The following is a 15,424-nucleotide window of genomic DNA, read 5'->3' on the forward strand; positions in this document are numbered from 1 at the left end:
CCAGTGAATCAGAAAAATGAATATATGCACATACATACAAATTTTTGAAACCAAAAAGTGACCCAAATATAAATATATAGTTCTAGTTTTTTTTTTCTTGTTTTCTAAGTACTATTTTCTTTTAAATCAAACAGATTTAGGATATAAGAGAAAAAATATTAAGAAAATTAAAAATGCTTAACAATCAATAGGTCATTTATTTATTGCAAGAAATATATAAATCTCTTACTAAATTAAAATAATAGTAGTTACAAACTATTTAGTAACGAAAAAAATAAAAAATTATTATTAAAAATAAAATTTTTTCAAAATTCACCTAACAAAAAAAAAACATTTCAATGTATATAGATATATAAATATATCAATTAAAAAATATATATTTTTAAATTAAAATTTTAATTGTTTACCATCCCATGTTTAATTATGTAAATTCTATTTAAAAATTTACTTTTTAAAAAATATATCCAATCATATCATACAAACATAAAGAACAAAAATATTAATAAAAATAATATATTTTTTTTCTTCTTTTTTTTATCTCTCTCCTAAATAAAATATTAGATATATTTTATTTGAAAATTTATTTTTAAAAATATATCCAATCATATCATACAAACATAAAGAAAAAAAAAAGTATATTTTCTTTCTTTTTTATCTATATGCTAAAAGAATTAAATATTTAATAAATAAAATATAAAAAATTTTCAAATAGCTCATTATAATATGTACTCATTAAAAATAAATTTAGCAAATATAAAATTTAAAATTTTAAAATTTTTAATTATATATTTGTATTTATTTAAAAAATTATTTTTTTTCGAATTATGAGGTCTGATGGGCCGAAATAATACTACGGGCTACACAACAATCAAATTGGTAACTCACCTAACAAAAAAAAAAAAACGTTTCAAGTATATAGATATATAAATATATCAACATAATATTATTTTTTTAAATTAAAACTTTCAACTGTTTACCATCCTAAATTTAATTATGTAAATTCTATTTGAAAATTTACTTTTTAAAAAAATATATCCAATTCAAATCTTACAAACAAAAAGAACAAAAATATTAATAAAAACAATATACCTTTTCTTCTTTTTTATCTGCCTCATAAATAAAATATTATATATATTCTATTTGAAAATTTATTTTTATTTTTTAAATATCCGATTAAACATAAAGAAAAAAAGAATATATTTTCTTTCTTTTTTATATATTCCCTAAAAGAATTAAATATAATAAATAAAATATAAAAAATTTTCAAATAATCATTATAATATATTCATTAAAAAAATAAATTTAGTAAAGATAAAATTTAAAGTTTAAATGTTTAATTATTTATATGTATTTATTTAAAAATTAACTTTTTTTTATTCATTAGGAGGTCTGATGGGCTGAAATAACGGGCTACACAATAATCAAATTGGTGAAAATACTTGTGGTCGAAAGCAATCGAACTCGAGACCTCTCACTCTTCAGGTAAGTGAGAAGATAATCAGATCGTACATGATTGGCTTAAAAAATAATTTTTATAAATTATATCTAATCAACTAATAAACTGTAATTTTTTAAGTGGCCATCATTAAGAGCATTTTAGAATATTTTAAATTTCATTAAAGATGATATAAGAAATCTTATCATTCCCTCCTATTTTCACATTTATATATAGTATAGATAGATAGTAATTCATGTGGTTTAAGTAAATCTAAGATAGAGTTTAAGTTTAAGATGGATTATTAATATTATTAGTGATAGAATGGTAAATGAAGAAAGAAAATATTTAATGAAGCATTGAAAATAAAATGTCACTTATTTAAAAAAAAAAAAAAACCTAAAATGACAGATACTTCCGTTCTTTTCATATAGGAACAACTAATTTTTCACCAAGATTAAGAAAGTAGTTTAACCAATTTTTTTTTACCATTTTTTTCTTAATTTACCCCTAATGTCTCATTTATTTCTCTTCTAATATCAATATATGTTTTAAATTATATTTCAATCTTCAATGAGACTTTAAATGTTTTATTGGAATGAAGAGAATAAAGACGATTGTAAAAAATAAAGTTTATATGGTCTAAGTTGTGGAGGGAAATTCATTTTTTGGTCTTTTATTTAGGAAAGTTGCGTGAAATATGAAAATTTATTCTCATTTAACCTTCGAACTACCTTTGGTTATTGAAGACGTACTTTAAATATCACGCAATTTTTCAAATATTCGAGTGAAGTTTGTAGGGATTCTTTTCTTATGGTCAACCTAAAATTTTTATAGCCATTTTCTATTCATACTCCATTTTAATCAGCACTCAAATCACCTATATGAACACTTTTTTTTTCAACGAAAATTGATGTAAAAAATCAATTTTCCAAGATTTCTTCACCTTAAATATTCATTTATACTTTTGTCTGCCACTATCTTAAGAATCTCTTATACTAAAAACTTCACAAAGAGCAAAAATAAAGGTAAGATAGATTTTTTATATTGGCATGGTTCCTTAAATTACTAAATTAGGTAAAATTTTCTATATAAAAAGAACACTCAAAATAGAAACTTTTCCTGTATAAAAAGAATAAAGGGAGTATTAAAAAGCAGAGAGTATTTATTTTGACAATTTTGCCCCACATTAATATTTCTATTAGAAAAAAGTAATGGCATTTAGGAGGCTAATATCTTGATGATTTCCAAAAGATTTATTAGTTACTATCCTTCTCTTTCTTCTCTAACCATCTCTCCATTGTAATCTTCTACTACGCACTCTCGTTGTTTTCCAAGTATTTTTTTTTTCTTTTTTTGAAAACATAAATTTACCTTTGTATTTTCAAAAAAAAAAATTTGTACATCCTCAATTTTCAATTTTACCTATTAAATATTTTAACTTATAAAATTGTATCTATTTAGTATTTTAATTAACTTATTAAATACCTAAACTTATAAAATTAGATCAACTAAACACTTATTTGATAGTAAAAGACTGTGAAAATTATTATTAAAAAAATTATATTAACCACATATCAAATTAATATTTCGCATATAAAACTAAAAGACTTAATAATTATTGTTGCCATTAACATGATGAGGTGTGAAACTGCTATAAAAAAATGAAGTTTAGGATGGTTCTCAATATTTTTTTTTTTTTTTTGTTAAAAGTTTTAGGGTTTAAATTTTGTGTTTGGTCAATTGTTTTAAAGAATTTTTCATTTTTGTCGTCTCATTAAGCTTCCAATAAGCTACTGGGGAAACGAAGAGTTGTTTTTCTTGTTTTATGTGTTAGTTTTAATATTGAATTAATGTTTAAGTGTTTATAGGAAATAGTGCAAGTAACCAAACAGTCTAACGTAAGTGAACAGTCGAATGGCTATTATATATGTAGGATGGTTTCATTGTCACCATGTTCGATTTTGGTTTATAATAATTTTTCTCCTAACTAAAATTCACTCTCTTCTTTGCAAATAATCTAGAAAAAGAAAAGGTCTGAAGCACAGAGATGAAGAAATCCAAATTCAAAAATTTGCCTGAGGAAATAATAATAGAAGAAATCTTGTGGAGGCTGCCGATAAAGACCATATTAAGGTGCACCAGTGTATGCAAGTCATGGTACTCTCTTATCAAGAACCCTAATTTCATTTCTACTCACCTTCATAGAGCCCTTTCCTTGAAAAATAACCCATTATTTTTGCATCGTATAAGTAACTATCCTGATACTGAATACAAATTGCATTTTGATGATAAAGATATCAGTGAATACATGCCACTCAATCACCCATTCGACTGCGAGAATAAATTTGCTGTTGCTGGTTCTTGCAATGGTCTAATTTGCCTTTTTGGTGTGGATCCTGCATTTCGAGATAAAAATGGGTGTAGATTTATCCTTTGGAACCCTTCAATTAGAAAATACATATTCTTGCCTTTACCCCTATCGAGTTTCAGTTATGAAAGATCTCTTGGGTTTGGATTTGATTCTAAAACCCATGATTATAAAGTGTTGAGAATTTTTAATTTTACGACTGAACTTTATTCACTCAATGCGAATTGTTGGAAGAATATCACTGACATTACTCCCAAGTTTCATCGCTACATACAGATGTCCAGGTGTTTTGAATAGTGCACTGCATTGGATTGCTTATAGAAGGAAAAATAATACTAATACTGAATGTTTTATCATGGTGTTTGACTTAAGAGATGAGGTCTTTGGTGAGATAATGTTGCCTCAATGTTTGGTGAATTCTTGGTATTTGAACCTTCATGTTCATGTATTTGGGGAATCATCAATTGCTGTTATTCATCAAAAATATAAAAAGCCAGATATATGGGTGATGAAAGAGTATGGTGTAGTGGCATCGTGGGTGATGATAGGAACTGTGGGTAAATGTTGGAGAGGGGACTCGAGGGTGTTGGGTTTTAGGAGTAATGGAGACGTGTTTTTGCAATTTTATCGAGGAGGGGTAGCTTCCCAGAACATAGAGAGCAAAAGGCTTAAAAATCTCATTCCTACAGTGAAGTACAGTTACTCTTCTTTTTATAGCTACATGGAGAGCTTAGTATTGCTTGATAAAGGCTCTGACGTAAGAGCAAGTGGTACAAGCAGTCCAAATGAGGCAAAACGAGTTTAAATATCCAACTGATGCAGGTTCTTGGATTAGAAGGTAATCAAGGAATGGAGGATACAAGTAGAGTACTCCATTATTTCAATTAGCTTTTGATTTTTTTTTTTTCTTTTTGTTTATTTACTTATCTCCTTGTTATATATCCCCTTTATTCTATAATTCGTATCATGATTTGACTTATGCATAAATTAAGAAAATTTAGTTATTAATGTAGGTAAATTATAATTTTTGCTTTTTTTCTAATTTATATTATATTAATATCCATAAAAAATAAATGATCAATATTAAATTGTTCTTGAAATTAATCAATTTAACTAAATAAAGTTTTATTGGAGGATTAGAAGTTCATACCGTGTTAATTTTATTTATATTAAAATTTAATTAATGTCATTGTAGTAGTTTGACTATTATATTTGTTAATAAAAAAACATATTCAATAAGGTGGAAAAAATAAACTTCAAATATTATTTCCTCTTGAAAAGGAAGCAGAACAACAATTTAGAAGGGATACAAAAGAAATTTAGCACCAAAAAATTATGGGTTGGAGGGGCATAATATAAGAAGTGAACTATTTTAATTCTAATTTATGGTGAAATAATGCATGTCAAGTATTATTGAATTAAACGTATTATGTGTTAGCTTTAATATTGAATTAATGTTTAAGTATTTATATTAAATTAGAAGACTGGAAGTAACCGGAGATTCTAATGCATGTCAAGTAGTTTTGTGTGTCTTCATCATCAAAGTTTATAATAACTTTTCTCCTTCCAACATAAAATCGCTCGCTCTCTTCATTGCAAATAATCCAGAGTTCCGAAGCAAAGAGATGAAGATATTGAAAAATTTGCCAGAGGAATTAATTGAAGAAATTTTGTGCAGGCTGCCCATCACGACAATATTACGATGCACCAGTGTATGCAAGTCATGGTACTCTGTTATCAAAAACCCTAATTTCTTTTCTGCTCAACTTAATAAAGCCCTTTCCTTAAAAAATAACCGATTATTTATTCATCGTGTCGATGACTTTCTTAACAAATACAAATTGCATTTTGACAATAAAGATTTTATTAAGTACATGCCACTCAATCTCCAATTCGACTCCAAGGTCGAGTTTTTTGTTGCTGGTTCTTGCAATGGTCTAATTTGCCTCTTTGGTTGGGATTTTGAATTTTCTAAATATGGGAACAGAATTATCCTTTGGAACCCTTCAATTTGTATAGACCTATTACTGCCCTCCTCTCGTTTTCTCTCTTCGAGTTTCGGTCGGGAAGATTTTATTGGGTTTGGATTTGACTCTAAAAGCCATGATTATAAAGTGTTAATAATGTTAAAAAATAACACTTCAAGGGGGATTGAGTTTATGACTGAACTTTACTCACTCAATGCGAATTCTTGGAAGAATATCACTGACATTGCTCCCAAGTTTTACGGTTCGATGTCACGTAAAAGTTATTCAGGTTTTGTGAATGGTGCATTGCATTGGATTGCTTGTAAAAGGAAAAACAATATTGAGTTTGAAAATTTTATCATGGCGTTTGATTGAAGATATGAGGTCTTTCGAGAGATAATGCTTCCCGAATGCTTGGTGAATTCTTCAGCTCTGGATGTTGCCTCATTTGGGGAATCATCAATTGCTGTTATTCGTCAATTATACGATAAGAAGTCGGATATATGGGTGATGAAAAAGTATGGTGAAGTGGCATCATGGCTGATGTTGGGAACCATGGGCAAATGCTGGAGAGGAAAGTCAAGGGTGTTGGGTTTCAGGAGTGAAGGGGATGTGTTTTTGCACTTTCATCGTGGAGGCATAGCTTCACGGAACGTAGAGAGCCAGAGGGTTGAAAATCTAATTCCAACAGAAAAACATTGTATATATATCTTCTATTTAAAGCTATATGGAGAGCTTAGCTTCGCTTGACAAAGGAGGCCCTGATGCCAGGGCAGCTGTTACAAGCTCTCCAAATGATGAAAAGCGAATTAAAATATCCAACTGATGCACTTTCTTGATTAGACAGTCACAAGGAATGGAAGAATTTCAATATCTAAAAGGGAAAATTATAAATAAAACATAGGAGAGAGAATTTTGAGACAAATATGAACCAAAATATTTAATGAAGATAATTTTTCACTATATAGAGAAAAATGCAATTGAGGAACAAAGAGAAAGAGTAATTAAGAAAGCAACGTAAATGTTAAGTTCGAATTTAGCTCAAGTAAGCTTAAATTAAATATTATATATTTATATGTATGAAAATCGATAAAGCTCGAAAGAGCTTTGAAATTAAATATCGTTAGGTTCGAGCTCGACTCGTTTACTAAACAAACAGGCTCGAGCTTGATTGAATCTAAACTTTTCGAACCTGTTCGAGCTGAATTGAAAAAGTTTGCGAGCTGGCTTAGCTCTTTTATGCCTTTACTTACAATCGCGAAAATCCTCCTGTAGAAGATTATCTCTAATAGGATTGAGATTTACTCGCTTAATGTGATGCCTTGGAAGAATATCGCTGACATTACTTCCAAGCACGGAGCATATGACCATGTTGTTCCAGCTCTTGTGAATGGTGAATTGCATTTGAATTTGACTGATTGAAAATTTTTTTCTCTTAGCTTTGGGTAAATATGGGGTCTGAACTTTGTAGTTATGTTGAGAACTTAGAATTGTTGACAAGAGGTAAAATTTGTCCAGTGGATGCAAACTAATCTAGAACATGCAAGTGAGCCACTTTCTGTATAAGAAAGCAATCCAAGATTGGAGTTGCTTAAGCACATCCAACTTTTCCTTTAGATATGAATATGTTTTTTCTACATATGAACGTAATGGTTCAAACTTCAAAGTTATATATATATATATATATATATATATATATATATAATAGTTTCCAAGTAATGGTGTTACTTTTTTTACAATGTGTAATTGTGTTTGCTTAGGTCATTTAAGATTATGAAGCCTTTTTGTCTTAGTATGACATATATTATGTCATAAGACTAGGATCATTAAATATTCAACCGAGCAATCTGAAACTTTTGTTGAATAATCTCACTTGCTAGATCTTTATACCTCAATAGTTAAGAATGATTCAATAAGATAACTATTGAAATTATCAATTTTGAGTTGTTTATGTTGTTTGGTGAATTTTGAACATCCATAAGGTAAATATATAAATTTCAACTATTGTACAGAATTAAAATTTTCTTTAACTGTAAAGAAATGTATATCTACCATTAGATTTAACACTTTAAATATAAACCATAGATATAAAAATATTTAAATGACTTTCTACTTTTGAAATAAGTTATATTCATTTGTTATTATTGTTTTTGAGATTTAAAGAGATATCAATACATTATATCAATTACTTTTTTTAATGAACAAACGAAGAATAAATTTATAGAAACCAATTGAAATTTTCAATATCCATATATAACTTTTTATTGTGCATTTATTTAAATATTAGATTTTTTTTAGAAGCATTTAAATATTAATTTTATGCCCATCTAATAAAAATTTTAATTAATTAAACCATTTAAAATAGCTCAAAATATCAATTCTTAATTCGAAACTAATTTTACTTTCAATTCAGAAAAGAATTCTAAAATTTCATTTATCAACTTTCTAAATCTCTCTTTATATATACATATTTCTATTTCTATTTTTGTTTAATCTATACATTTTGTTAAAGTCCTAATTTTGTCATTTCAAAAAAAAAAAAAACTCCTAATTTTATGGTATTTACAACTAATTTTTCAATCATATAATTTGAAGTGAAATTGGTTGTTATGTTTTTGTACGTTGTTATATAATTATAGAGTATTTCATAATCTCATTTTTAATATTGTATATAATTTAATTTTAATAAAGAATAAATTCAGAATTATATTTCAGTCAAAAAAAAAACATTTAGAATATATAAACAGTCTTAAAGATAAATAAAAGGAAAAATAATAATATATTTTGTTTGGAAAAAAAAGAGAAAAAAAATAAAAGACTATTTAATTGCTATTGTAATAATACAAATTGATATATTGAGGTCTCAATTAACTAGAATTCTGTATCTATGCAAAACTTTTTAACCTATGTACAACTCCTCCTAAATATGAATTTTGATAACCACATGGGTCCAACTTTTAAGATATTCCTCTCGCAACCCTTAATTTATGAATTTGGTTTTTAGCCGCTAGGGTTAGGTATGTAATAAGGAAAACATGATGCGCTGAAGTCATCCGTTCTATTCATGCGAGAGATAGAACTGAAACAAAACGAAAGATCAGAGACAACCCAATCCCAATAAACTCTGAATCAAGAAAATGATAATTTGGGATGATTTACCTGAGGAAGTGATTGCAGAGATCTTCTGCAGACTTCCAATCAAATCCTTATTACAATGCACAAGTGTCTGCAAGTTATGGTACTCTCTTATCAAAAACCCTAAAGTTCGTATCTACTCACCTTCATAAAACCCTTTCTACAATCGATAACCGATTGTTTTTGCAACGCTGTGACCGTAAGTACACCTTATGTTTTGACAATTTGGGAGAGTACATGCCACTGAATCCCCCGTCCGACCCTGATGAACTGTTTCATGTGGCGGGTTCTTGCAATGGCCTAATCTGCCTCTTTCGTGATGACTTTTCATCTTGCAGGTATGGATATAGACTTATTTTCTGGAACCCTTCCATTAAAAAATAAAAATTGCTTCCCTTACCCCATTTTATTTTCGCGAATTTACATGTTCCTGCTAAAACTTTTATTGGATTTGGATTTTATTCAAGAGCCAATGATTGTAAAGTGTTAAGAATCATGATTCCCCCTGTTGACCCTGGGAATCATTATAGGGCTGAGGCATCTTAATTCCAATTCTTGGAAAGACATTACTCATATTTATCCCAAGTATGGAATAGATCAGCATTTTGTTCCAGCTTTTGTGAATATTGCATTGCATTGGGCTGTGACTGATTGGAAAAGGGATGAGCGTAGGAGTTTTATTATGGTATTTGATTTAAAATATGACATCTTTCGTGAGATTTTATTGCCAGAAGCTCTGGTTAAAGCTTACTCGTCAGATTTGACTGTTAAGGTATTTGGGAAATTATCAATTGTTGTTATTCATCGGAGTGACTCTTATGAGTCGCATATATGGTTGATGAAGGAGTATGGCGTAGTGGCATCATGGGTAAAGTTAGTAACTTTGGCAAACGATGGCGAGGAAGATTAGAAGTTTTGGCTTTTAGGAACAACGGAGAAGTGTTGATGGAATTTACCCGTGGATCTTGTATAGGCATAGCGTCACAGAACCTCGAGGGCCAACGGATAAAAAATCTCTTAACTTTGGATAGATACAAATGGCCTACAATTTATAGCCATGTGGAGAGCCTAGTATTGCTTGACAAAGGAAATGATGCTGCAGTTGCAAGTCATAGAGTTGGTCCTAGTATAATGTTGGTTCTTGGTATTTTAAACGAGCTAAAAGAGGTAACTGATGTGCTTTCGGGATTAGAAAGCAGACATTGAGTAGAGTACTCATGCATATTCTCAACTTTTTCTTCAGTCTTTTACACATGAAATAACAGTTTAAATTTCTTTGGACAATAATTTTCTATTAATTATGTTTCCTTGCTCATTATTGAACTGCATTTAGATTATAAAGTTGATGTCTGCTTGCTTTTAATTTTTAGTATTCAATTGTGTTTTCTTAAAATAGGATCTTGCATTATTTCTATTTTAAAATCTTACCCTTGGTTGATAAGAAAAGAATATCTTATTTTTATACACTGTAATCATTTGGTTATGAAGCTTGCTGAGAAATGACTGTGAGGAATGTCTTATTATTTAGACTAAGTAAGCTGGATTATTGAGTGCATGTTGGGGGATTTGCAAATATTTGGTTTCGAAAGGAGGAATTGGTCATTTAGGTGTTTGATCAAAAGCATTTGAATTAATTTTTCGTTCAACTTAATAAAAGTCACTTGCAGTTAGTAATTATGTTGCATTAAAATACATTTATAAAGTAAAAAACAATCATGTAATACTCAGAATATAATACATTATTTCATTATTAGTGAAAATATCAATTCACTTTCATAAAATAAAATGACAATTTACGGTACTGTTGCTATAATAGAAATAATTATTGCTATAAAAAAACATTAAAAATGAAAAATCACATTTTTCTCTCAATCCAAATAGCTAGTGTAAATTGTTTAAATCAATGTAAGATCCAAAATTGAATTGAATGTCATCGTTATTATGATATCCTTGTGGTGTGATTTTTGGTTTTGAGAGTTAATAAAGATATTTGATTTGTGGATTTGCTAGTGTATTTATAGGATAGAATAGTTAATTGGTTTAATTAATTGACTATACAAAACTATTTATGAGAAGATAATGAATGTCTTGGATTATAATTGATGAAATTACTCAATTAAGTAGCAAAATGGAAGGTAAAATATTTGTAACCAACAAAATTACTCAATAAGTTATGATATGGATGATAAATATTTGTATAATTTTCAGAAATGTGTTATAAGAAATTGATGAGATATTATCGTGTTTAATAATTTTAAATTATACTTCTTTCGTCTCGAATTGATGGTGCACTTTGCTTTTTCATTTGTTCCAAATTATATCACACTTGCCTTTTAATAAGTTAGTTAATATGTTAAATCTGTAATATATTCATATTGGGGGGTGTAAATGAGCTTAACCGGCTCGTAAACTATTCTAACTCAGATTGGAAAGAGCTCGAAAAAGTTCGGCTCGGATCGAGCTCGAGCCTGCTCATTTAGCAAACAAGCCAAGTTCGAGCCTAATGATATTCAATTCGAAAGTTCATCGTTCCTGATCGAGCTTTTATATATTTTTTATGTTACTCGGGTCTCGGACGGAGCTTGAGTTTAAAATTTTTTGAGTTGATATTCAAGTTCAGCTCAAGCTTTCATTGAGCTGAACTCGAATAATTGCCTTCTATGTAAAGTCCAATGCTTGAAGTAAAGCATCTGAAATACACCTCAAGTTTTGCTTGGTAAGAAGCAAATGAAGTTAGCTGCTTTGGACTCATATCTGGCATTAAATCTTGGGGTGAAAATTTGTTGCGGCTAAAGTCTTCAGGTGAGTTGTAAATAATAGTAGGAATGGTATTTAAGGGTATTTAAGTCTTTTTTTTTATAGTAACGGCCAAAACATACGAAAGGACTATTTAATGGGATAGAAGCAAATTTTAATAGCATTTTAAATATTGTATAAAAATTATGGACTACTTAGATAATCATGGTAAGGTCAAGGACTAAATAATTATTTTCACTTGTATATATAGTTATATATGTTTGCTTTATCAGGTCAATGGAATTGAGTTTATAATTATTTTTCTCTCAACAAAATTTCTGCGAGTCTCTTCTTTGCAGATAATCTAAAACAAAAGGATCTCAAGCAAAGGGATGAGGAAATCGAAATCGAAAGATTTGCCTGAGGAAATAATAGAAGAAATCTTGTGGAGGCTGCCGATAAAGACCATAGTACGGTGCACCAGTGTATGCAGGTCATGGTACTCTCTTATCAAAAACCCTAATTTTATTTCCACCCACCTTTATAGAGCGCTTTTCTCAAGAAATAACCCATTATTTTTGCGTCCTGCAACTACTGATACTAATCCTAAATATAAATTATATTTTGACAATAAAGATTTCGGTGAATACATGTCACTCAATCCCCCTTTCGACTCCAAGGATTTCTTTGCTGTCGTTGGTTCCTGCAATGGTCTAGTTTGCCTCTTTGGTGGGGATTCTGTATTTTCTAAATATAGATTTTTCCTTTGGAACCCTTCAATTAGAAAATACCTATTACTGCCCTTACACCAATCCATCTCTTGGAGACATAGTTGGGAAAATTATGTTATTGGGTTTGGATTTGATTCTAAAACCCATGATTATAAAGTGTTAAGCATGAGAGGTACTTTTGTTGACAATGGGAATCACTTCAGTGCGGAACTTTACTCACTTAATGCAAATTCTTGGAAGAATATCTCTAACGTTGCTCCCAAGTTTGATGGTTGGATTTCACATAAAAGTTATTCATGTTCTGTGAATGATGCATTTCATTGGCTTGCTTATAAAATGAAAAGTATAACTGAGACGGAATGTGTTATCATGGTGTTTGATCTAAGAGATGAGGTTCTTCGTGAGATGAAGTTACCTCAATGTTTAGCAAATTCTTCGAATTTGAATTTAAATTTGAAGGTTTATGTATGTGGGGAGTCATCAATTGCTGTTATTCATCAAGAAGATGAGAAAAACTCAAGCATTTGGGTGATGAAAGAGTACGGGGTAGTGGAATCGTGGGTGAAGTTAGGAACTGTGGGTAAACGTTGGAGAGGAAAGTCAAGGGTGTTGGGTTTCAGGTGTAATGGAGACGCATTATTGCATTTTAATCGAGGACCAGGAGTCATAGCTTCGCAGAACATAGAGAGCAAAAGGGTTAAGAATTTCATTTCTACAGTGAGGTATAGTGACTCTTCTGTGTATAGCTATATGGAGAGTTTAGCATTGCTAGACAAAGGAGCTGATGTAAGTGCAAATGGTACAAGCACTCCCAAGTAGAGTCAGAAGATCCAATACACAGTTAAAGTTCTATTACTTGCTCTATTTTCAGTATTATCTTGGATTTAATTTATTTAATTTTGGTTTGTTCTAAGTAATTTAATCAATAGCAATTTAATATCTTTGCAGGTAATGAATTGTGAAAGTGTTGACGCTCTTACCAAGAATTTACAGTACTGTTGATCATATACAGGATGTTAGCTTTTTCTTGGGTACTTGATTAGTATTTTATTTATAATATGCATGGTTCTTTTACTACAATGGAATGTAATTCTGTTAACTTCTTTTAAATACTTGGTACTTTTATTTGCATAATAGGTTAAATACTCAATTTGACTATTGAATTTGATGTTTAATTTCATCTGAAATTAACTTTTGAACCAATTTAGAAAATAAATTTTGAATTTGATGGTTGTGGAGATGCTTTTGTTAAGAAGGTTTGTGTTAGATGGTTTTACAATTTGATATGAAAGTTTATGTTTTTCAACTCAATCAGTTCTTATATATATTTTTGAGTATTGGGAGAGGGGGATTTGAACCCGAATCTATTGTCGGATTGTATATGCACTTAACAATGCATCAGTGTAAAGTTTTTTTAGATTTGATGTACTTTAAGTTTTTTAACGTAACATTCTTTAATTAGAATCGGTCTAGTTTTAACTGCAAAGGTTTATTAAGTTTTTTTTCCTAGAGTTATTATTAATAAAATAAACATTTACTAATAAAAAAAATGTTAACACGAGAATAAATTTTATCATGTGGATGAAATAACCCTTCTTCCAAAACCTAAGCCACATACAATTCTTTCTTCAATGAAATCATGACTTTCCTCTCTAAGAATATCTATTACATTTACAGCTACTAAATCATACCCTTTGAATTTTTATACCTTCTAGTCCCTGGTAGAGCAATTGCTATATTATCAGAATTAATAAAATATTTAAGAAGTTCAAAAGTTTAAACGAAAAACTAAAAATGATGAATATAGAATATTTGTTCTTCTTGCTCATGTTTGAAAATACGGTTGTATTTTTTTTTTTTTTTTCTGTTTTTATGGTTATTTTGATTTCTTAAATAATTTTGATTTCTTAAATATCTTTTATAATTTCAAAAATACATTTCATTCAAAAGTTAACTTTGAATCAAACTATGACAATTGAAAAGAAATCATTTTTTTAACAAAATTTAATTCAAAATTAGATTAGTTACTAAATGATTGGATGTTGTTATTGAACAAAGTAAATAATAGAATTGGATGTTTAACTTTTCTATGATTAGTTCTTTGAACAAAAATGAGGGAGTATAACCCTGTTTAACATACACTGTTTGAGACCAGCAAACACCGACTTGATCAGTCTGCAGAAAAGAAGAAGAAGAAGAAGAAGCCGAAGAAGAATAACAAGCCAAAGGTGTTAGGATACCGGCAATAAAAATACGAGAATAATTAAGCAGCGAAAATATTAAAATTGGGACACGTAGAAATTTACGTGGTTCACCCTCAACTGTTTAGGGCTACGTCCACGGGACCAACTCCGAATATTTCTTCCACTATTAAAAATAGTAGGCTTACAAAGAGAGTAATACAAAATAGTGGCACTCACAAGTGTTTCCCAAAAACACCCAATAATCTTCACTATTTTCTAAACCCTTCGTTTTAAGAACCCTTTCTTAAAACTCATAAAAACTCTCTATTTTTCTCTCACTTATTCTTTCGTTGCTCTTGTTGGTGCGTCTGTGCTGAATGCTCCTGCCTCTATTTATAGGCAAAGATTTGAGAGAGCCGTGCATTGCTCATGCACGGCTCTTCATTATTTTCAACTGGCATGCCAACCATTCAATGGTTGGTTGCCAACCTTTGATTTTTTTTTTTTTTCTTTTCATAATTGTGTGGGTCCCACTTGAGTGGGCACACCACCACCAACAAATCTCCCCCTGCACGCTCAAGTGGGGACGTTAGCCATACTCTCCATCATCCCTGCAGCTAATCGGCAATATTCAAACTTGTCTTTTGGAAGAATCTTCGTTAACATATCTGATCCATTTTCATCTGTATGGATCTTCTCAAGCTGTAACTGCTTCATCTCCAATACATCCCTGATCCAATGATATCTAACATCAATGTGCTTTGATCTTGAATGAAAGGAGGAATTCTTCCCAAGATGAATTGCACTTTGGCTATCGCAGAAAATCAAATATCGTTCTTGATGAATTTCGAGTTCATTCAAGAACT

The 15,424-nt window shown here is 29.6% G+C and overlaps 3 protein-coding genes across 4 annotated transcripts; all 3 read left to right on the top strand.

The window, feature by feature from the left end:
• The first annotated feature begins 3,485 nt into the window (after positions 1–3,485).
• Positions 3,486–4,611, top strand: LOC119370854 (F-box protein CPR1-like). The gene is made up of 2 exons (XM_089724475.1): positions 3,486–4,090; positions 4,179–4,611. Exons 1-2 carry the CDS (start codon positions 3,486–3,488, stop codon positions 4,609–4,611), a joined length of 1,038 nt encoding a protein of 345 aa, XP_089580601.1.
• An 820-nt stretch (positions 4,612–5,431) lies between these two features.
• LOC149494982 (F-box protein CPR1-like) lies at positions 5,432–6,148 on the top strand. The gene has a single exon (XM_089724476.1). It carries the CDS (start codon positions 5,432–5,434, stop codon positions 6,146–6,148), a length of 717 nt encoding a protein of 238 aa, XP_089580602.1.
• Positions 6,149–8,879: 2,731 nt separating this feature from the next.
• On the top strand, positions 8,880–13,533 carry LOC105633203 (F-box protein CPR1). Of its 2 annotated transcripts, XM_037639782.2 has the most exons (3): positions 8,880–9,246; positions 12,004–13,215; positions 13,324–13,533. In XM_037639782.2, the coding sequence occupies exon 2, from the start codon at positions 12,037–12,039 to the stop codon at positions 13,192–13,194; it is 1,158 nt and encodes a 385-aa protein (XP_037495710.1). In that variant the 5' UTR covers positions 8,880–9,246; positions 12,004–12,036; the 3' UTR covers positions 13,195–13,215; positions 13,324–13,533. The 2 variants fall into 2 exon arrangements, with proteins under 2 accessions (XP_037495710.1, XP_012071174.2); XM_012215784.4 differs by lacking the exon at positions 8,880–9,246 and having other exon boundaries at positions 10,111–13,215.
• The last annotated feature ends 1,891 nt before the right edge of the window (positions 13,534–15,424 follow it).

This window comes from Jatropha curcas, chromosome 7 (assembly GCF_041381405.1).
Source record: "Jatropha curcas cultivar XTBG-Jc1 chromosome 7, XTBG_Jcur_1.0, whole genome shotgun sequence".
Taxonomy (NCBI): Eukaryota; Viridiplantae; Streptophyta; class Magnoliopsida; order Malpighiales; family Euphorbiaceae; genus Jatropha; species Jatropha curcas.

Coding starts and splice junctions, on each gene's coding strand:
- LOC119370854 (XM_089724475.1), top strand. CDS start 3,486: ATGAAGAAATCCAAATTCAAAAATTTGCCTGAGGAAATAATAATAGAA. Junction 4,091..4,178: donor CGCTACATACAGATGTCCAG/GTGTTTTGAATA, acceptor GTTTGACTTAAG/AGATGAGGTCTTTGGTGAGA.
- LOC105633203 (XM_037639782.2), top strand. CDS start 12,037: ATGAGGAAATCGAAATCGAAAGATTTGCCTGAGGAAATAATAGAAGAA.
- LOC149494982 (XM_089724476.1), top strand. CDS start 5,432: ATGAAGATATTGAAAAATTTGCCAGAGGAATTAATTGAAGAAATTTTG.